Raw genomic sequence first — 27,358 nt, 5'->3', positions numbered from 1 at the left:
GAATCCTGCCTCCAGTTCTGGTGTCCCCAGCATAAGGACACAGAGCTGTTGGAGTGAGTCCAGAGGAGGCCACAAAGATGATTCAAGGGCTGAAGCACCTCTGCTATGAGGACATGCTGAGGGAGCTGGGAATGTTCAGCATGGAGAAGACTCCAGGGGGACCTCACATCTGCCTTCCAATAGCTGAAGGCTGCAGGGGGACTTTTCATGGGGGAGTCCAGCAATGGGACAGAAGGGAATCTCTTGAAGCTGAGGGAGAGTTGGTTTAACCTGGATCACAGTAAGAAGATCTTCAGTACAAGGATGATAAAACTCTGGAACATGCTGCCCAGGGAGGCTGTGGATGTCTCCTCCCTGGGGTGTTGAAGGCCAGGTTGGATGAGACCTTGAGCAGCCAAGTCGAGTGGAGAGGTGTCCCTGCCCATGATGGGGAGGTTGCAGTAGATGAGCTCTAAGGTCCCTTCCAGCCTAAGCCATTCTAGGGCTGTGTGTGCTTTTTCTTTCCAATCCCTCACAGCCTAACACATGTCATTACAACAGAGAAAAGTTAGACTTTTGGGCTGCACTCAATAGCTGCCCTGCTCCAAGATGACAGTGTAAGAGCAGGGAGACTCCCAAGCAGAGGGACACAGGGATAGCATGAGTGGAAACACACAGGAGAAGGACTTGCTGCTGGAGAAACTCTCTCTTGTTTTTATAGGCAGAGAGAAGCATTTTGGATGTGGCACTTGGTGCCATGGTTTAGTAGTCATGAGGTCTTGGGTGACAGGTTGGACTTGATGATGCTTGAGGTCTTTTCCAACCTTATTGATTCTGTGATTTTCAGAAGTAACAAAGTAGGTGCTTTAAAACTTCAATCCCCACTAGAGTAACTGCAACTTTGATTCCCAAGGAAAATGGTATTACTGCTCCTGAAAGCACCATGTGAAGACTCCAGCAAGCTTAGGAGGAAAAGCTTAGCTTAGCTATTCCTTCTTTTCTTAAGCTTGGTAAGCTCACCTATTGGCATCTCATCCAAAGATGTCCTGGCACTCAGACTAGCCCCATGGGACACAAGCAACTCAGCCATCTGCATCTAAAGAAAGGGAAAGAAAGCCAAGTTGGGAGAGGTTATTTTAGGCAATCATTTTCCTCCCCAAAGCTGAAAAGCTGGAATAGGAGATGAAGCCCTGGCACTCGTGTTCAACTCACCTCAAATTACTCTGCTGTGTGACTGATGTTCAACACACTTCCTCCCATACAACTGCACAGACATAGTCTCCCTGAACTTTCTTAGCACCAGGTTCTTTTTTGCAGACCCCAGGACCTCCTCTGACGTTGTTCAGAGTAGGCCAGCCCCAGCATAGATTTATTCCATTTGCAGACTACTCCTCAGTTTGTCCAGGCAGCAAGAAATGCCACCTTCACCCATGACATCTGAACAAAACCATTACCTGTCCCCAGAAAGCAGCAGCATGAAGAGGTTCCCAGCCATCCCAGTCCTTCACATCCAAGCTTGCCCCCTGGTCAAGCAGCACTTCAGCTGCATGCAGATAACCATTGGCTGCAGCTATATGTAGCTAGGAGATAAGAAACAGAGCATGAGCCACCTGCAAGGCCACATCTCAGTGAAGTTTCCCAGCTGGACAGCTGAGGGAACTCTCATGAGCAAGGAATTTGCTCCAAAAAGCACAGGGCTAGACACTAAGTGATGGCAGCTGTACCCAGGGACAGAGCCTGTTCCTATGTGACAACAAGCTGAAAGAGGGGCAAACATCCAAATGTCTTGCTCACTCCCCTCAGTGCCTTGGATGTGCTGGTTTGGTCTAACTGCTGCCACAGGGCAGGTTTGGCAACCTGCAGGCTGGGGGAAGGCAGAGGTGAAGCCGCAGCAACGTTTCACTCACCAGAGTAGCACCTTGGGCGTCTGTCCTGTTCAGGTCTTGTCCAGCTGCAAGTATGTCATGGATGTCACAGATCATGACCTGCTCTGGAGCAGCTCTCATCTCATTGATCCTTTCCTGTGTGATCCCTGTTCAAATTCCAGGTAGAGAGAGAGAAGAGTTGGGAGTTGTCTCCATTGGTTGAGTAAAGTTAGACTTCATCATTCCTGCTTGATAGGACCTCAAATCCTTTTCAGAGGCTGCTTGGCTGAGGGCACTGACAGCTGGCCTTCATAGAGCAGTGTGGCCAGCAGGAGCAGGGAAGTCAGTGTGCCCTTTATTCAGCACTGGTTAGGCTACATCTTGAGTCCTGTGTCCAGTTCTGGGGCACTCAATATAAGAAGGACATTGAGACTCTTGAATGTGTCCAGAGAAGGGCAATGAGGCTGGGGAGGGGTTTGGAGCACAGCCCTGTGAGGAGAGGCTGAGGGAGCTGGGGTTTCTTAGCCTGGAGAGGAGGAGGCTCAGGGGAGACCTCATTGCTCTCTACAATGACCTGAAGGGAGGTTGTGGCCGGGAGGGGGTTGGTCTCTCCTCCCAGGCAGCCAGCACCAGAACAAGAGGACACAGTCTCAAGCTGTGCCAGGGGAAGTTAAGGCTCAAGGTGAGGAGAAAGTTCTTCCCAAAGAGAGTTGTTAGCCATTGGAATGTGCTGCCCAGGGAGGTGGTGGAGTCCCCATCCCTGAAGGTGCTCAAGAGGGAACTGGATGTGGCACTTGGTGCCATAGTTTAGTAGTCATGAGGTGTTGGGTGACAGGTTGGACTTGATGATCTTTGAGGTCTCTTCCAACCTTATTGATTCTATGATTCATGCATATCATCATTCAGGAACCAGAGAAGCTAGGCAGAGTCAGGTGCCAAGGATTTATGCCAGGCAGCAGCTCTCTGCTGTTCTCCAGAGGCAAATCAAGAGCTGAGGAACAAGGTAATTTTTAGTACTACATTGACCCATTTTTTGTGTTTCACATGAAGTCCCTCTCCTTACCCTGATAGGCCATGCAGGTCTCAATGACATCCAGAGTTGGCTCATCTTCACAGAGGTCATACGGCATGTTGCCATCTGCGTTCACTGCCAACAAGTCTGCTCCACTGCAGGGAGGAAGAGAGAAAGGACCTCAGGCATCCTAGAGCTCAGTGCCAAACACTGGGAGAAATGCTCAGCAGCAAGCAGCTGGGGCTAAAGAGCTGCCCAAACCTCGACAGGATTTGTATGAGGGAAGAAAGATTTGAAGCAAAGCCATGGAGCTGTGGATGGAGAAGATGAATCCCACAACAAAGCTGGGGAGGGGTCTGGAGCACAGCCCTGTGAGGAGAGGCTGAGGGAGCTGGGGTTGCTTAGCCTGGAGAAGAGGAGGCTCAGAGGAGACCTTATTGCTCTCTACAACTACCTGAAGGGAGGTTGTAGCCAGGTGGGGGTTGGTTTCTTCTCCCAGGCAACCACCAACAGAATAAGAGGGCAGAGTCTCAAGTTGTGCCAGGAAAGGTTTAGGTTGGATGTTAGGAAGAAGTTCTTCCCAGCAAGAGAGATTGGCCATTGGGATGTGCTGCCCAGGGAGCTGGTGGAGTCACCATCACTGGAGGTGTTTAGGAAGAGACTGGATGGGGTGCTTGGTGCCATGGTTTAGTGGATTAGATGGGGTTGGGTGATAGGTTGGACTTGATGATCTCTAAGGTCTCTTCCAACCTGGTCTGGTCTGGTCTGGTCTATTCTATTCTATTCCTATCCTATCCTATCCTATCCTATCCTATCCTATCCTATCCTATCCTATCCTATCCTATCCTATCCTATCCTATCCTATCCTATCCTATCCTATCCCTCCAAGCAGGAAGGAGTCCCAGGACCAGCCTGAAAGCAGGCAGTAACCACCACTGCCACACATCTCACAAGGTACTCAGCAGTCTTGGTTTCCATCCAGAGGAGCTGTGGGCAGAATCAGCTCTGCAGAAAGGGACAGTCACAAAAAGCCACTTACTGCTGTATGAGGATCTTCACCAGGTTGATGTGACCACAGGTAGCTGCTGCGTGCAATGGAGTCCACAGCTCGTTGTCCTTTGCATTGACATTGGCCCCGTGGCTGAGGAGAAGCTTGACTATCTCTTCATAGTTGTCTATGCAGCACTGGTGAGGAAGAGATACAGACAGATGGGCTTTTCAACCTTGGGAAGATGAGGATGGAATTTGCTCACTTCTTGGCATGAATGTGTGTAAGGTCAGACACTAAACCAAGATTCATCCTTGTGCAAGCTGCCAGTGCGTGATCTGCACGTGACTGCAGAGCCACACAGGAGACTCACAGCTCAGCTCTGCAGCTGGGCTTGTCACAGGGCTCAATTCCAGCCCACCACAAGCATCTCAGCAGCTGAGTGACAAGCAGCCTTCAGGTGTCTCTGTTCCCAAGGTAAAATCACACTTGTGACACAGCCAGGTTAGCACAGCAGTGCTGCTGCATCCTTCACTGGGAGCCACTGCCAACAGGCACTGGGGTTCACTTAGGAGCTTCTCTCTCATCAGGGATTCAATTAACTCTGGTAGATGAGAAGTTCCCACCTCAACTCCGAAATGCATCTTTACAAGATCTAACCCTTCAGTGGGCAAGGTGGGGCTCTCTGTGGCCTCAGTGCCTGGCAGGGAAAGCAGTGAGGCTGTGACAGTTTCTCTGTGTGCAGTCACCTCTCTCGGAAGAGGTGGTGCTGGGAACTGTTTATTCTTCTGGAAGCCAATTTGCACTTCTAAACAAGCATCTGCCCAGCTTGGGAGAGAGCAAATCCCAAACCATGGCTCAGCAGGCACACTGATGGTGAGAGAACCACAAGTCCCCTCCCCTTGCCACCCCTGCAGGGAGTGTGACAAACGTGGCACTGTTGTGGGTGGCAGTGGAGGCAGCAGCTGCCAGGCACGGCGAGGGCCACGGCTCTGCTGCAGGCTGACTGGCCTGGGGCTCTCACACTGAGAATCAGGCCTTAAGAACAATAGAACAACCCATATGGCATCAGTGCAGAGGCTCTGAGGAAGGACACAGACTCACACAGCAGTACAGTAAGTCTGTGTTTTGCTGGCCATCAGCTGCTCCCATGTCACACAAGCTTCTATGGATGGAAAGAGAATGTTTACAAAGGTCTGCAGGGACAGGACTAGGGGCAGTGGCTTCAGACTGGAGAAGGGCAGATTTAGATTGGATGTTACAAACAAGTTGTTTACTATGAGGCTGATAGAGCACTGGAACAAGCTGCCTGGGGAGATGGTTGAGGCTCCTTCCCTGGAGATATTCAAGGTGAGGCTTGATGAGGCCCTGGGCAGCCTAGTTGGGGATGTCCCTGCTGACTGCAGGGAGGGGAGGTCCAACTGGATGACCTTCAGGGGTCCCTTCCTGCCTGGACCATTCTATGATTCTGGAAGCCCCTGAGGCTGCAGAGAGCATCTCCAGCATCTTGTGCATCATTTATCTATGCCAGTTTCAAAAGCCATGGGTTACCAAAGTCCCTACCTTTGAGTTAATTTGCTTTAAGAGTTTACAGCCCAGCCCCTGCAACAATTGAAGGGAAGAAGAAATGTTGTTCATGTCTGACATCCAGCACTGATTCCTGAGCTCTTGTCACTGAACCAAGCCTGGGACACAGCACAGAAGGGTTTGATCTCAGTCTGCTCCCCGAGAAAGAGGATTGCCAGCATGACATGCTGAGGCTTCACTGCTGTAACTGAGCTCAAAAGGGAAGTATGAGAGTTGCCTGTGTTTTGTCCAACAGGTTTGCTCAGGAGGTAGGAGGAAGACAAAAGTGTGGAGCAGGACAGAGCTGTGACCTCCTGCCATGCCTCACCTGATGCAGTGCAGTTAATCCATCTTCGTTGCACAGGTCCGGGCTGATGTTGCTCTTCAGCAGGTAACATACTGTAAGGGAAGGAGACAGGAGGAGAGAAGTCAGACCAGCACTCCTAGCACATCTCCTGCTCTCAGACACTTCAAGACAGGGTGTCCCAGTGGGGGCAGCGCTGCAGGAGACCTTGCAACCGAGAGCCCAGCACTGGCATGAGCCCATAGCCATGGCAGTGCTGGTGAGGAAAGAGCCACCTCGGTTTTATCCAGCAGAGAGCACCAGCATACAACTTTCCCCAGCCTCCTTCCACAGGAGGCTGCTATTATTGCAGCTGGCACTGCTGTGTGGTTGTGATGGAGCAGGCTGCAGCTTTATCTTGTGCTTTGCAGCATCCCAGGGCAGCCTCTGCAGGCTGCAGCCCAGGAGAGCTCAGAGGCGATATTCTGGGGTCCTGAGTTACAACCATAAGAGATCTCTCACAGTGGGAGGGATGAGGTCTTGCCTCAAGAAGTTACAATCTGAGATGAGAAGTCTAATATGTTCAGGGGGCTCCCACATCTAAAATACAGCAGGGCTGCTTTGGACACTTCACATCAGCTGTTGAGTAGTTGAAGAAATCTTCCCAGAGGTTTTGTTTTTGATTTGTTGCTTTGGGGAGAAAGGAAAAGATTTAGTCCATTCCACTGCAAACTTCTGAAACACAGGAAGAGTCCTTAGCCCCCAGGTGAAAAATAAAGTGTGCTTTGTGGTACAGATCTTGCAGGGAGTGACAGCAATATGACTGGCAGGGGATGTAAACTAATAGCAACACCAGGAACTCTTCAAACTCAAGGCTGCCGACAGATCTTGATGATCTATGTCCATCTTCTGCTGTTTACTTGCTCATTCCCTGCTTTCCTCCAGAGATTTCACTGCCTAATGCTTTTCCCACCTCAAATGTCACTGACAGCACAGGCACAAGCCAGAGGTTCTTAATCATCTCCTTGGGGCCAGGGTAGCAATGAGTGGCACCACGTTTGATGGCAAACATTCAACCACTAAAGTGAAACCAGAGCTGCAGAAAAAGCAACACCAACAAAGCTAAAAGGGCAATCACCATCCCCAGAGCTGGCAATCAAATGAATGCAGGGCTGGTGCCTCTCAAAGCACCCTGCAGCCTCTGCTGCTGCTGCTTCTGACTGCTCACTGTCCTGCTCTTAGAGGCTCCTTCCCCAGCACATCCCATCCAGAGGGAAACCAAATTGCAGGGCTGTCCCTGGGCACAGAGCACTGCTGGCACCCAAAGCAGAAGAGGGAAACCACATCCACAGTGACATCAGTGTGGGTTTATGAAGCTTTGTTTAAAAGCTCTGGGAGAGGCACAGAATCACAGAATGCCAGGGGCTGGGAGGGACCTCGAAAGCTCATCCAGTCCAACCCCCCTGCCAGAGCAGGATCACCTAGACCACATCACTCAGGAATGCATCCAGGCAGGTTTTGAGTATCTCCAGAGAGAGAGACTCCACAACCCCCCTGGGCAGCCTGTTCCAGGGCTCTGTCACCCTCACAGGGAAAACACTTTTCCTTCTGCTTCCATGGAACTTCCATCCACTGCCCTTCCATCCCCATGCACGCTGAAGAGCAGCAAACTCAAACCCAAAGAGAACTTTTTGTTTGGTCTGAAAAAAAAAGCAGCCAGAGGGAAAGGAAATAAACCACTTTGCATCACAGAATTGCTTCCCAGGCTGGGGTTTACCCATCAGGCGGAAACGACGTGAAGGCACTGCCACCTGCTCAGTGAAACTGACCTGAAAGAGCTGGACACAACAAAGAGGGACAGGAAGCTGGGGAAGGGCCTGGAGAATAAATCTGATGAGGAGTGCCTGAAGGAGCTGGGGATGGGTAGTTTGGAAAAGAGAAGGCTGAGGAGAGATCTCATTGCTCTCTACAGCTACCTGAAAGGACCTTGTGGAGAGGCTGCTGCTGGTCTCGTCTCACAGGTAATTAGTGACAGAACAAGAGGGAATGGCCTCCAGCTACAACTGGGTAGGTTTAGACTGGACAGTAGGAAACATTTTTCCCCAGCAAGAGTGGTCAGGGACTGGAATGTGCTGCCCAGGGAGGTGGTGGAGTCACCAGCCCTGGAGGTGTTTGAAGGTGGTTTGGGTGTGGTGCTGGGAGCTCTGGTTTAGGGGGGAAGCTTGGAGAGCAGGGTTCTGGTTTAGTCATGAGGTCTGTGGTGACAGGTTGGACTTGATGATCTTTGAGGTCTCTTCCAACCTTGGTGATTCTGAGATCCTGAGGGTCTTTTCCAATCTGAATGTTTCTATGACAGCATTGCTTCACCCGACCCCAACGCTGGAATTGACACCGGGTGGAAGCTACTTGAAGGCACTGCCACCTGCTCACTGAAACCGACACGAGAGAGACAGATACAGCAAAGAGCAAAACTCATCTCCCAGCACAGCCAGGCCGGAGAGCCGGAGCTTTTCCAGCTGGAAGGGCAGAGCAGGAAGCCCACGCCGAGCTCAGCTCACATCCCCCCTCCCCGCGCATCTCCAAGCAACAGGAGTGCTGAACCCCAGCCAGCACATCCAGTTTAATGACCATGCTTCTGCTGTTCCTGGCCAGCCCCAGCTCCTTCCCTCCTAATCCCAGCTGAGAGATGGCTGAGTCCTTCACCAGTGGGGCTGGCTGTCTCTGATTTGCTTTGGGGGCTCTGCCATTAGGGTTTTAATTCAATCTCAGTCGTTTCAAAGCCATTGGGTACTAATGACATGCAGCTCCACAATCAAGTTCTGCCTGATTACAGAGACTTGGACAAATAGATGCTGGCAGATTAACCTTTCAAGTGCTGTCCCTCCATGGGAAGAAGCAGTAGCATAAACCCCAGCTTGTTATGGAGTCTGGGTGGGGGGTTGTTGAAGGCTCTGCAATCATGGCTTGACAGAGCTTGTAAGAGCTCTTGAAGGGTTAAGATTCAGAGAAGGATTTGCCTTACCCTAAAGCAGCTTTGAATTCTCCACTAGCCCCTGCAGCAGCTTGTAGCACACTTCCCATCTGCCCTTGGGACCAGCTCACCACAGCCCTTGAAACACTTCCCAGTGTTGCCCAAAACACCAAAAGACTGACAACCACAAGATGCCAGAAAAGAAAGGCAGGAAAAAGTCAGGCAATGAAGCTAGGTATGGATGTGGCACCCATGAGTCCAGGCAAACATGGCTTGAAGAGAGATTAAACTCCTGTCCAAACAGTCCTAAGATGAAGGCTGCATCTCAGTGCTCAGCAGAGGAGCACAGGGCTGGGCAGAAATGAGTCCTGAAGTCAGATGGATGTTGCCTTTGGTATTCCTCATGCTCCAGACAGCACATCCCAACATCTAGGCAGAAGTATCCAAGAACTGTGCTTCCTATTACAAGTGAGGAGATTCACCCAGAGTCCCACCAAGCTCACAGCAGAATGGAGCCCCAGTTCCTACCCACCACTTCCAGCAGCAGAGAACTGAGTGGCAAAGAGCAGCATCATCACACCTTGCTCCCTGCAGACAGACCTGAAGAGGGACATGAAGGGAGAACAGCACAGGATAGCCCTGGACCTGTTGGAGAGGTGGCAGAGGACATCACAAAAATGACCAGAGGGGTGGAACCCCTCTGCTGTAAGGACAGGCTGAGAGAGTTGGGGTTGTTCAGCCTGGAGAAAGCTCCAGGGAGTTCTTCTGGTGGCTTTAAGGGGTAGATCAGCAAGCTAGAAACAGAGTTTTGAGCAGGACCTGTTGTGCCAGGACAAGGGGTGATGGGTTAAACAAAAGAGGGAGATTCAAACTAGACAGAAGAGACTTTTGAACACTGAGGGTGGTGTGATACTGGCCCACGATCCCCAGAGAGGTGGTAGCTGCCCTACCCCTGGAGCCACATCAGGCTGTTCAGGGCTCTGAGTAACGTGGCACTTCCACTGCTGAGCTGTTCTGCTTAAAGCAGGGACAGGGACCTGAGCAAGCAAAGTGTTCCTCCTTAAGCATGCCAGAGCTGCATGCCTCACTGCAAAAACCTCAACACCTTCTCCTCCCACCACCAAGCATGAATGATGCCATACAGGTGGGCAGCCTTGAGCTTCAGCTCTCAGAGACATGGATTAATCACTCAGTGCCAGCTGATCACCTTCTGTTGGCTCAAGCCTCAGCACACCCCTCCTGAGAGGAAGATTCCCCCCACCTCCCAAACCAGTACAGCCTGGAAATGGGTCTTCTGCAAGCCCCCTCTGCAAGCCCAGGTCACTGAATGCTCAGCAGAACGGGCTTTGACAGGTCCCATCAGTGGGCCCAGCAGGCAGCAGCCTCCACTTTAACACTCCTGATTAACTTCTTAAAGAGAGCTCAGTCCTGAAACGCTGAGCTCTTGAAAATGTGTCCTTGATGTGTAGGTGGGGAGCAGGGGCTGGATCTGTGGAGATCCTTCGGTGCGTGGAGAGAGCTGATTACCTGTCAGGCACAAGCTGTGGGAAGCAGCTTCCAACCTCCCAGCCAATGGAGGGCTGCAAATGATTACAATGAGAGCTGGGTGAACAAATTGTTGTGAATAATTCATTGCAAATGATATTAACTGAACAATCACTCCAGTGTCTTTGTCATCACTCTGCCTGCTCTGCTGATAATTGAACCTCTCACATGCCAGGAGGCTGTACATTAATCATCCCTTTACATTTTTACCTTTCACATCTGTGCTGTCTTAAATGGGGGGTGAAAGCTCCCACAGCAGCTGTGAAAATACAGCCTAGGTTTTAAGTCACTCTCCATCACGTGTGCCAGGGCAGCCTCAGACAGATTCTCCTCCCTGAACACAACAAACCTGCTTCTCAGGAGCCCCTTCCCCTCCCAGGCATGTCCAAGCCTCACTTATTCTTCCCCCCAAACCAATAAGTCAGGGGCAGGACACACAAAAAACAACAACCCACTGGAGAGGCCCTGAGGAGGATTCAGTGGGAGGTAATCAGCTCCACCACCTGAAGAGATATCTCAGCACTTCTGGGGTTTGTCCATGTTGCTTCCCACTGAGCTTGCACTAGAAACAGCTTTTCCAGAGAAGTCCTTAAATTAGAATTGGGGGAAAAAATATCCCTTTGTCAGTGCAGCTCCCTCTATGTCAATAAACTACAGCACAGAATCCCAGCTCCTGTTACCCTCCCATCTACAGCCAGCAGCTGCATACCTCAAGAATTAATAACTCATAAGAAGGAAAAATAATAATTAAAAGCCCCCTGAAATGGATATGGGCACCAGGGAGGGGGGGGGAAAATCCCCAGCACCACCTTCCTGACAGGAGGTCCTGATTCCTCCCCAAAAAATACAGTGGTAAGTTGTCCATACTGGCAAGCAGGCTGGCCTGAGTCATCCAAGCTTACACACACCCAGGCCATCAGCTTTTCAAGGCTGAGGCTGAGCTTGGAAAGCATTGGAACTCTTCTAGGTCACTCCCTGGCTCCCAGGCCACCTTTCAGAGCTGCTGGTGCCCTGAGGTCTCGATGGGGCAGAACCATTCTGGTGTGTTCAGACCTGATGCCACCCAACCAAATGAAGTTTCCCTCGGATGAAGATGTGTGCTTGAGCACGCTGCTGAAGTCACAGCATGGTGGGGATTGGAAGGCACCTCTGGGGACTATCCAGCCCAACAGCCCTGCTAAAGCAAGGACACCCACAGGGGGTTGCCCAGGGGGGTTTGGAAGCTCTCCAGAGAGGGACACTCCACAACCTCACTGGGCAGCCTGCTCCAGGGCTCCAGCACCCTCACAGCAAAGAAGTTTTTTGTCCTGTCATGTTCAGGTGGAACCTCCTGGGTTCCACTTTGTGCCTGTTGCCCCTTGTCCTGTCCCTGGGCACCACTGACAAGAGTCTGGCCCCATTCTCTTGCCCCCTCACCCTTTAGCTCTTGCTGAGCATTGCTCAGATCCCCTCTGGGGCTGTTCTTCTCCAGGCTCAACAGCCCCAGGGCTCTCAACCTTTCCTCCTCACAGAGATGCTCCAGGCCCCTCAGCAGCTTTGTAGCTTCTGCTGAGCTCTCTCCAGTAGTTTCCTCTCTCTCTTGAACTAGAGAGCCCAGAACTGACCCCAGTGCTCCAGGTACATTTTCACTAGGGCAGAGGGAGAACCTCTCTTGACCTGCTGGCCACACTCTTCTTAATGCACCCCTGGAGATCATTTGCTTTCTTGGCCACACAAGAGCACAATCCTGGCTCATGGTGACCTTGTTGTCCACCAGCACTCCTAAATCCTCCTCCACAGAGCTGCTTTTCCTCAAGTCAGTCCTTACTGGTTCAGGGCATCATTCCTCCCTAGCCTTGCCAAAGTTCATTGGGTTGCCCTCTGCCCAGCTCTCCAAATGTAGCTTTAGTCTAAAACCCAGCACAGCAGAAGAAACCCTGCCCAGAACTACTTGTCATGAGATACCAGTGATGTCTGTGCCACAGTGATGTGTTGGCAAAGGTCTAGAGAGCCTGGTCCCCAGCCTGCCAGGCATGGTCCTATGGATGGGCTCAGCTACTTCGAAGCTGCATGTTTACAGCTATGGTTTTGCAAGGACAGTTATTACACAGGAGAAACACTGCCAGGAAAAGAGCACTGAAGCTGGGAGCACTCTGCCAGCAAAGCAGCCAGCTTCCCAACACAGCAGACTCTGATATGTATCCCTGTTGAAGAGCATAACTAAGCCCTGAGCAACAACAGGATGCAACAACTCAGCCTCACCCTCCACTCGCTGCAAGGTACAGCTGAGAGCCCATCCTGGGCCATGCTAACCTCTTCAAGGACTAAAACAAACAAACAAACAGCCAAAATTACCCCAAACAACCAACAAAACCCCAAACAAACAAGAAGAAACCCCAAGCAACCAAAAAACCCCAACCCAAAACAACAACAACAACAAGAACCCCACCCACAGAAAACAGAATCCCACACTCAGGCAGCTTCAAACATTCAGTGCAGCTAAAAATACACATGGCCCCTTTTGCCTGCCGAACCACAGCAGAGCCATCCCATAATGATGGCTCACCCAGCCTTCTGAGGAAGGTTCAAAGCCTGCTAAGACACCTCCCACCCAGTTCAGAGCTGGGCACACACGTTCCTCCTAACACAGCCACAAAACCTGGGAAGGTTGGAAGGAGGCCAGCGGAGCCCCATCTGCTCCGTGCCACACTGGCCCAGGCAGGGACACTGCACACAGCTACACTCAGCCCCAGGAGGGGACACTGCACACAGCTACACTCAGCCCCAGGAGGGGACACTGCACACAGCTACACTCAGCCCCAGGCAGGGACACTGCACACAGCTACACTCAGCCCCAGGAGGGGACACTGCACACAGCTACACTCAGCCCCAGGCAGGGACACTGCACACAGCTACACTCAGCCCCAGGCAGGGACACTGCACACAGCTACACTCAGCCCCAGGCAGGGACACTGCACACAGCTACACTCAGCCCCAGGAGGGGACACTGCACACAGCTACACTCAGCCCCAGGAGGGGACACTGCACACAGCTACACTCAGCCCCAGGAGGGGACACTGCACACAGCTACACTCAGCCCCAGGAGGGGACACTGCACACAGCTACACTCAGCCCCAGGCAGGGACACTGCACACAGCTACACTCAGCCCCAGGCAGGGACACTGCACACAGCTACACTCAGCCCCAGGCAGGGACACTGCACACAGCTACACTCAGCCCCAGGAGAGGACACTGCACACAGCTACACTCAGCCCCAGGAGGGGACACTGCACACAGCTACACTCAGCCCCAGGAGGGGACACTGCACGCAGCTACACTCAGCCCCAGGCAGGGAAACTGCACACAGCTACACTCAGCCCCAGGAGGGGACACTGCACACAGCTACACTCAGCCCCAGGAGGGGACACTGCACACAGCTACACTCAGCCCCAGGCAGGGAAACTGCACACAGCTACACTCAGCCCCAGGCAGGGACACTGCACACAGCTACACTCAGCCCCAGGCAGGGACACTGCACACAGCTACACTCAGCCCCAGGAGGGGACACTGCACACAGCTACACTCAGCCCCAGGAGGGGACACTGCACACAGCTACACTCAGCCCCAGGCAGGGACACTGCACACAGCTACACTCAGCCCCAGGAGGGGACACTGCACACAGCTACACTCAGCCCCAGGCAGGGACACTGCACACAGCTACACTCAGCCCCAGGAGGGGACACTGCATGCAGCTACACTCAGCCCCAGGCAGGGAAACTGCACACAGCTACACTCAGCCCCAGGAGGGGACACTGCACACAGCTACACTCAGCCCCAGGAGGGGACACTGCACACAGCTACACTCAGCCCCAGGCAGGGAAACTGCACACAGCTACACTCAGCCCCAGGAGGGGACACTGCACACAGCTACACTCAGCCCCAGGAGGGGACACTGCATGCAGCTACACTCAGCCCCAGGCAGGGACACTGCACACAGCTACACTCAGCCCCAGGCAGGGACACTGCATGCAGCTACACTCAGCCCCAGGCAGGGACACTGCACACAGCTACACTCAGCCCCAGGTGCTGCTTCTGTCCAGGACAAAAATAATCTGTGTCTGATTTTGATTTGAAGAGGACACACCCTTGATCACAGAATCACCAAGGTTGGAAGAGACCTCAAAGATCATCAAGTCCAACCTGTCACCACAGACCTCACGATTAGACCATGGCACTAAGTGCCACCTCCAATCCCCTCTTGAACACCTCCACGGATGGTGACTCCACCACCTCCCTGGGCAGCACATTCCAATGGCCAACAACTCTCTCTGGGAAGAACTTTCTCCTCACCTCCAGCCTAAACCTCCCCTGGCACAGCTTGAGACTGTGTCCTCTTGTTCTGGTGCTGCTTGCCTGGGAGGAGAGGCCACCCCCCTCCTGGCTACAACCTCCCTTCAGGTAGTTGTAGACAGCAATAAGGTCTGCCCTGAGCCTCCTCTTCTCCAGGCTAAGCAAGCCCAGCTCCCTCAGCCTCTCCTCATAGGGCTGTGCTCAAAGCCTCTCCCCAGCCTTGTTGCCCTTCTCTGGACACGTTCCCCAAGGAGCCTCTGCCTGCAGAGTCTGCTTTGTACTCCAGTTTTATTCTGATAGCAAGTGAGAGCTGCCAGCAGCTCACTAATGTACTCCATGCATCAGGCCCAGTTCTTCTCTCCCTCTTTGTGTCTCTTTCAATCAATTTTTTGCCCTTTGCTTTGACCCCTGTCCAGCACTGGTCCTTTCTAACCCAAAATATTCTATGATTGTATCACAGTATCACCAAGGTTGGAAGGGACCTCAAAGATCATCGAGTCCAACCTGAATTGTGCACAGCACCAGAGCACCAAGACCAACCCTGTAAGGGGAGAGCTGTCTACAGCAAGGGGAGAGCTGTCTGCGGCACTGGAGAGGTTGCACCTCAAATACTGGGTTCAGTTTGGGGTCCTTCACTCCAAGAAGAACACTGAGGTGCTGGAGCAGCTCCAGAGAAGGGCAACAAAGCTGGGGAAGGGTCTGGAGAACAGGGCTGGGGAGGAGCAGCTGAGGGTGTTGAGCCTGGAGAAGAGGAGGTTGAGGGGAGAGCTTCTGGCTCTCTACAGCTCCCTGAAAGGAGGCTGGACTGAGGTCTCTTCTCCCTAGTAACAAGTGATAGAACAAGAGGAATCAGCCTCAGGTTGCACCAGGGGAGGTTTAGGTTGGGCATGAGGAACAATTTCTTCCCCAGAAGTGTTGTCAAGCTCAGGACCAGGCCACCCAGGGCAGTGGTGCAGTCCCCAGCACTGGAGGGGTTTCAAAGCCATGGAGACGTGGTACTGAGGGACAGGCTTTAGGAGCGACCTGGCAGTGCCAGGCTGGACTCAGTGATCTGAAAGGTCTCTTCCAACCAAAATGATTTTGTGATGCTGCAATTCCATGGCCACATCTTGGATGAACAGGCCACAGGCAGGTGCTCAAACCCTGCTGCACCCCATATTTTTCCAGTTCTGCATCTCCAGGGCTTCAGGCTCTGATAATCAACTTAGTGCCAGTGATGCAGAAGCAGCTTTCTTGTATGGCTGTCATCCACTTGGGATTACTCAGTGTGCAAGTTACCCATCTGCAACCAGCAGTGCCCAAAGGACACAGCAGAAACAAAGCCAAATTCATTTCAAGAGGGGGGAAAAATAATGTAAGAGGATGCTGCCATCTGACAAGGACTTTCTAAGGATGTAGCATCATATTCAAAAGCATCCTCCTCACCTCCTGCTGCTCAGGCTAACAGTGGAATTGGTCCATGCAAGAGACATGAAAGACAGAGAGGAGAACCAAAGCCACAGATTAGTTTCTTGGTTTCCCATTCCTTGCCTGTTATTGAAGGAATCATTCTGCTATGGTTTTCTTTTACACAGATGCTGGGCTTGAAAAGGGAGGAATGCTTTACATAACCCTTGGGCTCAGCTGCCTGCAGCAGGATTTCTGTGGGCAGGGAGCCAGGAGAGCAGATTCCCCAATACCATTACAACAGGGACACCTGGGCTGCCAAAGCCTCTTCTCTCTTTAAGAGGCATTTTGGAGTAGGTATTTTGAACAGATCCTGATTTAAAAAGCACAAAAACCCCAAATTGAAGTCAGACTTGTGGAGGTATGGATCAAGAAGACCAAGGCCAAGTTTCCCCAGGATGACTCAGGAGCTGCAGGGATGAGCAGATCAGTGCTAGCTGTTAGGATACTCAGCAGACAGCACTGAGAACCTGCAGAGGGAATTGTCCTGCTGCAGTCAGATCCACATGAGCCAGGGGCCTGAGCAAGGGACACTGACACACTGAGGGACAGCCATGTAGGAACCTGCATCTCTGGAGTTCCCACCTGGAATGTTGGGTTTGGGAGATGCAAGCAGCACACCTCACTTCCCTCCATGTTTCAGGCAGTTAGACAAAGAGCACTTACAGAGCCAGGAAATGTTGGGCCAAGTCCTCCTGTTCTCCTGCAGCTCAGGCTACTTCCAGCCTTCTTCCTACAAACAGTTCTTCCTGGAAGTCATGCATGCAAACCCACCCAGAGACACAACATCAAAGCCTTTGCTCTGAGCAGCCCAGAGCAGCCCACTTACATGTAGCCTGCCCAGAAACTCCTTTGGATGCCTTGGACCAAACCCTATCCACTGAGCCCTGCAGCAGCCATCACCTCTGCTCTCTATCCTGAGCTCACTGGAAAAAGAGATCTTGCAGGTTACCAAAAAAGGCAATGCAGCCCCAAATTAACATGAATAAATAAATAATTGGCTTTAATAGAAACTGCAACTTAATAAGTGCTGAGAGAAGAGAGAGCAACGGGGTCAGGAGGTAAATTTTGCAGCTGAGTACATGAAGAGCTTGGCCAGTTGCATGAACACAGCTACAGGTGAGCTGAGGAGCAGGATCATTGAACTGTTCTGGTTGGAAAAGAGGTCTGAGATCATACAGGGAATCAGTCAGGGTTGGAAGGGAGCACAAGGATCAGCTAGTTCCAACCCCCCTGCCATGGGCAGGGACACCCCACACTAGATCAGCCTGGCCAGAGCCTCATCCAGCCTGGGCTTAAACACCTCCAGGGATGGGGCCTCAACCACCTCCCTGGACAACCCATTCCAGTGCTTCACCACTCTCATGGGGAAGAACTTCCTCCTCACTTCCAGCCTGAATCTCCCCACCTCCAGCTTCATTCCATTCCCCTTAGTCCTATCACTACCTGAGAGCCTGAGCAGTCCCTCCCCAGCCTTCCTGTAGCCCCCTTCAGGTCCTGGAAGGCCACAATGAGGTCACCTCAGAGCCTTCTTTTCTCCAGACTGAACAGCCCCAACTCCTTCAGTCTGTCCTCACAGCAGAGCAGCTCCAGCCCTCTGATCATCCTTGTGGCCCTTCTCTGGACACCTTCCAGCACCTCCAGATCCCTCTTGTAATAGGGGCTCCAGCACTGGAGGCAGAACTCCAGGTGGGGTCTCCCCAGGGCTGAGCAGAGGGGGAGGATCACCTCCCTTGCCCTGCTGGCCACACTTCTCCTGATGCAGCCCAGGATCTGATTGGCTTTCTGGGCTGCAAGTGCACACTGAGAGCTCCTGGTGAGCTTCTCCTCCCCCAGCACCCCCAAGGCTCTCTCCTCAGGGCTGCTTTCCAGCCAGTCCCTGCCCAGCCTGGATTTGTGCCTGGGATTGCCTCCACCCAGCTGCAGGACCCTGCCCTTGCTCTTGTTGAACCTCATGAGGTTGGCTTGTGCCCACCTCTCCAGCCTGTCCAGGTCCCTCTGTGGTCCAACCACAGAAGTGCAATAACCCCCAAGGTCCAGGCAGAGCCAGCCTGCCCCTGCTAGCAAGAGGATACCCTAATATGCTCTGTGCAGCAGGAAATAGTTCCTATTGCCATTTGAAAGTGTTATTAGGTTCCAGAGTCGACAGCCTCTGCCCCAGCTCGCATTTCAGGGCCTCAGCTCAGCAGCTGTGTGTTGACCTGAGCCACATGAATGTGTTTGAAGAGCCTCAGTTATAAAACAGGAAACTTTCTATTTAGAGTAACGGAAAAGAGGTTTTGGTGGAGGGCTCAGGAAACACATACCTGCTTTTCAAGCTGCTCTGGATTGATACCAAAGGATTCCCTGGGGTGACAGCCTGCTGACCACAGAGCAGGAGCTTGCCAGCAGCCTGGGCTCTCTGGCTCCTCTGCTCCTCAGCCTGTCTCACTTCACAGATCCATTTTTCTGTTGTGCTTCCCTCACCTTGCACTGGTCTTTAGAGAAGCTCCAGCTGCTTTGGTTGTTTTGGTACCTCCTCCACTCTCAGCAGCATCCACTCTGAAGCAGGAGGTGGGGAGATTCAGACTGTAGGTGAGGAAGAAGTTCTTCACTGTGAGAGTGGTGAAGCCCTGGAATGGGTTGTCCAGGGAGGTGGTTGAGGCCCCGTCCCTGGAGGTGTTTAAGCCCAGGCTGGATGAGGCTCTGGCCAGGCTGATCTAGTGTGGGGTGTCCCTGCCCATGGCAGGGGGGTTGGAACAGGATGATCCTTGTGGTCACTTCCAACCCTGACTGACTCTATGGATCAACACGTTTTGGTGGGCTTTTTTTTCCCCCTCCAACTTTGTCTCCTTTTAGTTTAGGATGAGTACATTGGGGATGAAGATCTTTTAAGACTGGTGACAGGTTGGACTTGATGATCTTTGAGGTCTTTTCCATCCTTATTGATTCCATGATTCTAAGAGATGCAGGACCACGTCACAGCCTTAGGTCTGCTCCCGTGCATCGCTCACAGAACAGGGTGCCAGGCAGCCAAGGTCTCAATGCCTGTGTGAGGCAGAAGTGTGGTGTGACACACTCTGTAGTGCAGCCCTCTCAGGCACATCTTTGTGTGACATGGCAGCAGAGGGAGCTGGTGCCAGCCCCCAGGTCCAAGCCAGCCCTGAGGTATCTCACACCATTACCCCAGAAGGGGCCACGCCAGGAGTTAAAGTGCAATCTCCTGCATCATCACCCCCTGCCAGGCAGCACCACTTCTTACTGGAAACACTGCATGGCCCTGCAGTGCTGGAAGGGAAGTGCCTACCAAGCAGGAAGTCCTCCCCTTTCTTTAATTTTTGGTCAGAGAAAGAGAGCTTGAGGTTTCCTTTTCAAAAGCCAGAGCTACCTTCGTGCAAGTTTAGCAGCAACCTGAACTCCACCACGGAAGCACCAAGTGGTCCTTAGCTCCAGCACCTCTTCTGCTTTTGCAGCCTGCAATGATTCAGCAGCAAATTTTACTCAACTCCAGAGATCTGGATTTCAGCAGAGCCTTTCACCCAGAGATGTCTGAAAACCCTGCTGCCAGCTGCAGAGTGAGCTGCAGGCTGTCTCCTGGGATTTGACAATCAGTATCTGCCTCGTTTCACAGATGTGACATCTCAGCCCTGAGTTACTCCCAGGCTCTGGAGGCTCAGGTTTCTTTGCCAAGGTCGCAGTGACAGTCCATGGCACAGCTGTGACATTGCCCTTGAGTCCCAGCTCCCAGCTCTGCCCTTTAAGCACAATGAAAACTCTTCCTTCCCTCGCCCCTGCTCTCTCGGTTGTTCAGCCAAGAGGAATTGGGCAGAGCAGCTGCAGTCTCAACACTAACAGCTCCAAGAGCAACCAGACCCCGAGCAGAACACTGTGTTTGACAGAGTTCAGTAGCTGTGTCCATGGATGTTCCACACAGAACCCCAAGGCCCTGGCTTGGTGTCAGCTCCCAGCTGGTGCTGCTCCCTTGGGAAGCTCTCCAGCATTCAGCCTGGACCTGTCTGCTGACCACACTGAGGACTGGGGTTGGGCAAGGAGAGGAAGTATCAGGAGGCAGAGGAGTGAGGTGAACTGAAGGACTTGCAGTGTGTCAGCACACTTGGTCTAGTTACAAATCAGGCATGATGCTGTCACTGAGGTGGAGAAGGAAGCATGTTTGGTCAGCAAGCCCACACGTGGCAACCCTTCCTGATCTGCACTAGCAACCCAGCCAGGACAACCTATCTTCCCCCCTCTCCTCTCTCACAAACCCAGATCCCAGATGCCTGCAAGTGGCCAGGGCTGCTCAGATGCCATTACTGCCCCCAAGTTTCATATCACTTCTCTTCCAATTTCCCCTTCAGCAGCTCTCACACAGTCTAGAACTCCCCTTGTACTTTAAGGATTAAGCACATCCCATTGGCTCTACAGCTCCAGCACCTCCAGTCCCAAAGCAACCCCCTGATTGACAACTGGCAGAACATGAGCCAGCAGTGTGCCAAGGTGGCCAAGAAGGCCAATGGCATCCTCACCTGTACCAGGAACAGTGTGGCCAGCAGGAGCAGGGAGGTCATTCTGCCCTGTACTCAGCACTGGTTAGGCAACACCTTGAGTCCTGTGTCCAGTTCTGGGCCCCTCAGTTTAAGAAGGACATTGAGAGACTTGATGGTGTCCAGAGAAGGGCAACAAGGCTGGGGAGAGGCCTTGAGCACAGCCCTGTGAGGAGAGGCTGAGGGAGCTGGGGTTGCTTAGCCTGGAGAAGAGGAGGCTCAGGGGAGACCTTCTTGCTGTCTACAACTACCTGAAGGGAGGTTGTAGCCAGGTGGGGGTTGGTCTCTTCTCCCAGGCAAGCAGCACCAGAACAAGAGGACACAGTCTCAAGCTGTGCCAGGGGAGGTTTAGGCTGGAGGTGAGGAGAAAGTTCTTCCCAGAAAGAGTAATTGGTCATTGGAATGTGCTGCCCAGGGAGGTGGTGGAGTCCCCATCCCTGGAGGTGTTCAGAAAAGGCTCTGATGTGGCACTTGAAGCCATGGTTTAGTTAGTCAGGAGGTGTTGGGTGACAGCTTGGACTTGATGATCTCTGAGGTCTCTTCCAACCTTATTGATTCTATGATACCCAAGACAGAAGTGATGCACACTGCAATTGCTCATTTATCAAAGGAGGTTTGAGATGCCCTCCATGACACCTCAGGGACTACACAAAAGACCCTTTACATTAGTTCAGCACCAAGCAGGCACACAGGGATCCAGCCTGGGCTGCTCTATAACCTGAGTGTCAAGTGCTGAGCATGCAGCCTGCCTTGATTTAAAAGATCCTTCACCTGCCCCAGCAGACAAAGTTGAAAGCTCCCTCAAACTCCTCCTGTCACAAGTTCTGTGTAATTTCTGCTTCCCACCATCTCAGCATGAGTGTTCCCAGGCTGGGATGATGCAATATAGATAACTTCATGGTTGCTGGGAGATTAGCCCACGAGGAAGCAGCCTGAGCACTTGGCAGGTCATTTAGACTTATCAGAAAGTGGAGAAATAAAAGAGTCCCACTTGTTGCCTTCAGCCACCTCAGCCACAGCCCAGAGACAGGGAACTGCTGGAAAGACTCCAGCAGAGGCTACAAAGATGCTGAGGAGCCTGCAACATCTCAGTGAGGAGGAAAGGCTGAGAGCCCTGGGGCTGCTGAGCCTGAAGAGGAGCAGCCCCAGAGGGGATCTGAGCAATGCACAGCAAGAGCTAAAGGGTGGGGGGCAAAAGGATGGAGCCTCTTGTCAGTGGTGCCCAGGGACAGGACAAGGGGCAGTGGGCACAAAGTGGAACCCAAGAGGTTCCATCTGAACAGGAGGAGAAACTTCTTTGCTGTGAGGGTGCCAGAGCCCTGGAGCAGGCTGCTCAAAGAGGTTGTGCAGTCTCCTGCTCTGGAGAGATTCCCAACCAGCCTGGCCACTGGGCAAGCTGCTGTGGGTGACCCTGCTTTAGCAAGGGGCTTGGACTGGCTGATCCCCAGAGGTCCTTTCCAAGTCCCACCATGCAGACATGCAGGTGCCAGCCCTGTGTGGGCTCACCACACGACAGAGCCTGCTGCCAGCTCCCCTCTGCTGAGCTTCCTGCACTTTGATGTAGGAAAGAAAGAAACCACACACGGGGGGCAGGAGCACTTTTCTCTTGTAGTGAGTGACTCCTTCCCTTTCAAAGGCCATCTCAGGCAGCTTAAAACTTTCATCTGCAGAGTACAGCTTGAATTCAGCAACCCCCTTCAGATCAGAGCTGGGCAGAGAGAAGAAACCAGCTCCCTCTCACAGAGGGCTGAGGAGCTGTGTACGTGGCAGCAGAGGAAGATGGATGCTGCCTCACAGGAGGGGAGGGATGGTGCAGACCCAAACTGGGGCTGTGAGCTCAGGGCTCCCACCACCTGCAAGACTGCTCTGACAGCCTTTGGGGTCAGTCTGAGGTTTTTATACTTCATGTGAAATGCCTCAGTGCTTCAGACCAGGTCAGTGATGTTTCAGAGAAGAGCTCTTCAGCCTCAGCTCGTACAGGGGTTGATTCTATTTTGTATTTACATGCTGAGCTGATCAATTAAATCGTTTGAACCAGCAAATTAAAGTACACCTCATTGCTCCAGCTCTTAGGCAGGTTTAAAGCATCCCATTTATCAGAGCAGTAGCTCTCAACATTGAAGGTGTTCAGATCCCAGAACCTCAGTGCTGGGGACAAGGAATAATTGCAGAGGGAGAGCGACATATCCCACTTCTCTCAGAGGGGTGAAGGGAAAGGTCTCCTGTCCTGGGATGAAAGCCCCTGTCCAGCTCTCCATGTTGGTACTGCAAGTGGAATGCCTCCTTTCAACCAGAGTCAGAGCAGAGGAGTTAAGAGTTTTCCTGTCTGCAGCAGTGAAGAGCAGCTTCAGTTTGCCAGAGAATTGCATTCCCCAGGAAAAACTGTGCTTTGCCAAACAATTAACAGGCACTGCAATTCCCCATTAGCTTTTGCCATCAGCAAGGGCAGGACCATTCTCCTCTCCACAGTGGTGAAAGCTCTGCTTACTTCTCTATTAAACCCAGTCCTGTTAATGAGCCATTTTATTCCTTCCTGTTTGCTTATGAGAGCAGCAGATCCCTCACAGCAGGGGGGGATTTCATCACATATTTACCACTGCAAGAGCCCAAGCATCATGGGGACACCTTTCAGCTGTCACAATGCAAGAGAGGTGACATCCATCTCCTGGGCTTTGACTGGCAGGCTGTCCTGTACTCACAGCATCCCTCACACCCACACTGGAGCAAACAGGGAAGGACCTCCTAGCACTCTGCCATGGCTGCTTCTGTGCCACACAGGAGAAAAAGCTGCATCATTAAATTACCTGAAAGCCCCACACCTGGAACATTAAGACAAGAGAAAAGCCAGGCCTGAGCTCCCTTTCACCTCCCCCATCAATCCCACAGTCTGGTATTTGGACTTGAACATTCACAGTAGCCACAGAATGCTTTAGGAGCTAACCCCCCTTCAGTAAGTTCATTAAAGTAATTAATGCTTAAGTGGCTGCTTGCACTGCTCTGCTGGCAGCACTGCTTCCCAGGTTGCAGGGGTGGATCCCACTGCCAGCACAGGAACCTGGGAGTCAGATCAAGGCTCAGGCACAGCACTGGGAAGAAGTGCAGCTCCATGCAGCCCCTTGGGCTGGGCACTCCACGACATTTCCCTGCCACTAAACCCCAAATGCAGCATCTCCAGCACTGAGCCCAGCTGAGCAACTGGGCCAGCTTCTGGAGAGAATACCAGGTGTTGGTTTTCTGGAAGGAGCACCAGATGCTGGCTCTGCTGATCAACACCCAGCAGAAGAGGCCTGTAGCATCTTAATACCCCTTGCAAGAGCAAGGGAGGACAAGAGTCCAAATGCTCTGGTTCCTGGAGACACCACAGACCATTCTACCCCTTAGGAAAGGAAATGGGAGGGTTGAACTTTCCCTTACCAAACCAGGGCTATAACCTTCCTTACACAAGCTATCCTGTCCTTCAAAGAGAGGCAGAGATCTGCCTGCTCTGTGAGAATTGTGCCAAGAGCACTTGTACCTGTTTTGCAGGAGATCTGATCCCCATTACCACACCTGTGATCAATCACATCCTTGCCTCCACTATTTTTGCTCCTACTTGGTCTGAAAAAAACCCCAACAGTCTTAAAAGACTAGATTTCTTCCCCAGCAGCTGTGTGTAACAAACACTCCTGAGATGTTTCCCACATGTCACAGAAGCAAACCCCACTCCAAGCCTCCACTACCACCCCAGTCAGAGCTACAACAGAGAAATCCTGGTTGTCCCTGTGCACCTCATCATAAAGGTGTCCATCCCATTTGCTCACTGCAGAGAGGTCAGGCCAGATGACCTCTAAAACATTCTTTCTGATTCAAACTATTCTAGGATTGTACAAAGAATAATTCCTGGGGAAAGGCACCCCCCAGACCAGGAGGATCCAGCAAGGTCTGGATCTCACAAGGAGCAGCTGCAACCAGTACAGTTGTATAATGGAAACCTGACCTACAAACCTTGAACCAAATTGCAGCTATTCCCCTTTGAAAAACAAACACAGGGCTGCTGCTGCCCTGGCTGCTGCCAGCTCCTACAGCTGGAACCTCTGGCTGGGCTCCACACACCTTTCCTCCATCCAGTACACTTGGGAAGGAGAGGATCACCAGCAAAATGTGAGCTAAAATAGGTCCTGGTTGCCTGAACTGTGATTCAGTATTAAGGGATGGAGCACATTTTGCTGGCCAAGATCTCCACCCATAACCAGGTCCTTTCAGTTGGAGGACAGTTCTGGGCCCCTCAGTTTAGGAAGGAGGTTGACTTGCTGGAATGAGTTCAGAGAAGGGCAACGAAGTTGGGGAGGGGTTTGGAACACAAGCCCTGTGAGGAAAGACTGAGGGAGCTGGGGTTGCTCAACCTGGAGAAGAGGAGACTCAGGGGTGACCTTATCACTCTCTACAGCTACCTGAAGGGAGGTTGTAGACAGGCAGAGGTTGGTCTCTTCTCCCAGGCAGCCAGTACCAGAACAAGAGGACACAGTCTCAGGCTGTGCCAGGGGAGGTTCAGGTTGGATGTTAGGAAGAAGTTCTATACAGAGAGAGTGATTGCCCATTGGAATGGGCTGCCCAAGGAGGTGGTGGGGTCACCATCATTGGAGGTGTTCAGGAGAAGACTTGATGGGGTGCTTGGTGCCATGGGTTAGCTGTTTGGGTGGGTTGGATTGGTTGATGGGTTGGATGCGATGATCTTGAAGGTCTCTTCCAACCTGGTTTGGTTTATTCTAAATAAATAAAGACACAAGAAGGAGCAGCAGGCTCCTCTTCCACCCTAACAGGGCACCAGGAGCACTGGAGCAGGGAACAGATTCCCAACAAGCATTTGTCCCTCCTGGATCAAATGGCCACGTACAGTGCTCTGGGGACAGAACAACTGTGGGGGCTAAAAGGAGCAAGATGGCAATCAGGATTGGCATGAGGCACAGCCAGCTCTTGGCACAGACATTAACCTCTTCACTGCTGGAGCCATGGTCCCCAGTGAGGCTGTTCCTCACGTGGGCTGTATCTCTAGAGACACCCAGTAAAGCAAATTGGTTTGAGATGCTCTGTTCACAACAGCACCAAGAAGGTGAAAGGGGAGAATGTATGCACCAGGGAGCTCAGTAAATAAAGCAGCCATAAAAGAGGAGCAACAAGGCTGGGGAGAGGTCTGGAGCACAGCCCTGTGAGGAGAGGCTGAGGGAGCTGGGGTTGCTTAGCCTGGAGAAGAGGAGGCTCAGGGCAGACCTTCTTGCTGTCTACAACTACCTGAAGGGAGGTTGGAGCCAGGTGGGGGTTGGTCTCTCCTCCCAGGCAAGAGGCACCAGAACAAGAGGACACAGTCTCAAGCTGTGCCAGGGGAAGTTTAGGCTGGAGGTGAGGAGAAAGTTCTTCCCAGAAAGAGAGATTGGCCATTGGAATGTGCTGCCCAGGGAGGTGGTGGAGTCTCCATCCCTGGGGGTGTTCAAGAAAGGATTGGATGTGGCACTTGGAGCCATGGTTTAGTTGTCAGGAGGTGTTGGGTATTAGGTAATAGGTTGGACTTGATGATCTCTGAGGTCTCTTCCAACCTTATTGATTCTCTGATTGCTCAGCACACGAGGGTGAGGTTCAAACAAGGCCATCCCCACTGCAGGTGGAGAGGAACAAATCACAGCAGCTGCGATAGGCAGAGTCACCGTGGGAAGGGAACAAGACGTAAGGCAAAGCCACCTCCTCCACCCCAGCACCAGCCCACCAGCACCAGTCACTACAGCCCCCACCTGATGGGAATTGAGGTAGACCTGAGTCCCAGAGCAGCTGGGCAAGATGTGCAACCCCTCCTCCTGGATTTCTGTTCTGCAGTCAACATCCAAGAGCGTTTGGAAAAGGTTCTTCAGGGGACTCTTCTAAGAGATCATTGCATTGTCAGCAGCTCGAGGATGCTTTGCAGCCATCTGGCCCTTCCCTCCTTCCTCCACCTCAGAGCATTCAAATCAAGCTGTTTCTTCAGAGAGTGGACCAAACTTCTATGACAAGGTTGCCTCAACTTCTTGCCTGGCTATCCCAAACTTTCTGCTATTTCCAGAGGAGAAATGTGCTGTTGAAGCACATCCCCAGGACTAAACCAGCAGTGAAGGGCAGGGGCCAGGCTATGTTGACCCACTGATGGGTCCTATTTGGCCACAATCCTGGATGAGCTCCCCACATGCCCATGTCACAGAGGGTACCACTTCTCCCCTGACAGGCAACACTTCCCTTTCTCAAGGGAAAAGAGCTCAGCTAAGCCCTGCTCAACTTACCACAAGAGAAAACCCAAACCAGTCTGGAGGCAGGGAGGGGCTGTGTGAGCATCGGGGGAAGGTGTCCCTTTCCTCCACCTGCCCTTCCAGCCTGCTTGAGTGCATTAAGCACATTTTAGACATCACACACAACCACCACGGTGGATAACTCGCTACAAAACTCTTGTTTCCTTCTCGACTGCCCCAGCAGCTTTGCTAAGGGAGCGATCCCCGAGGACGCTGCTGCCTCGCTGCTGTTCCGAGCCCCGGCAAGGACAGCGCCGCAGCCAAGCTCCGCAGCGAGGCGGAGAGCCCAAATCTGCCCCAGCGAGCCCTGCCTCGTCCCACGGTAACTGGAGGGCCCTTCTCAAACCCGTTCAGAGCAATCAAACGAGCCACTGCATTGACTAAACCCTGCTGCTCTTATCAGTGCTTACAGGGTGGGTGGCAGGAGGGTAGGGACTGTTTTGTTTTCAGCGCTGCCCAGTGGCAGGACAAAAGGTAATGAGCCCAAAATTTGAACACAGGAAGCTTCATCTAAACGTGAGGAGAAACTTCTTTACGTTGGGGGTGGTGGAACGCTGGAGCAGG

The 27,358-nt window shown here is 52.4% G+C and overlaps 1 protein-coding gene across 1 annotated transcript in view; it reads right to left on the bottom strand.

Annotated features, from left to right (window-relative positions):
• Positions 1-27,358, bottom strand: part of PPP1R16B (protein phosphatase 1 regulatory subunit 16B) — a 66,930-nt gene that overhangs the window by 3,658 nt on the left and 35,914 nt on the right. Inside the window, exons 3-8 of the mRNA XM_068150128.1 lie at positions 5,739-5,809; positions 3,896-4,041; positions 2,908-3,011; positions 1,887-2,011; positions 1,434-1,559; positions 1,000-1,075 (exon numbers count right to left, since the gene is read on the bottom strand). Coding sequence (XP_068006229.1) covers positions 1,000-1,075; positions 1,434-1,559; positions 1,887-2,011; positions 2,908-3,011; positions 3,896-4,041; positions 5,739-5,809 — 648 coding nt within the window. The remainder of the gene's footprint in view (positions 1-999; positions 1,076-1,433; positions 1,560-1,886; positions 2,012-2,907; positions 3,012-3,895; positions 4,042-5,738; positions 5,810-27,358) is intronic.

Source organism: Melanerpes formicivorus, unplaced genomic scaffold, assembly GCF_026170545.1.
Source record: "Melanerpes formicivorus ecotype bairdi unplaced genomic scaffold, bMelFor1.0.p_v2 SCAF_19, whole genome shotgun sequence".
Lineage (NCBI taxonomy): Eukaryota > Metazoa > Chordata > Aves > Piciformes > Picidae > Melanerpes > Melanerpes formicivorus.
The sequence above is the reverse complement of the archived record's forward strand: the minus strand, read 5'-3'. Positions and strand labels throughout refer to the sequence as shown.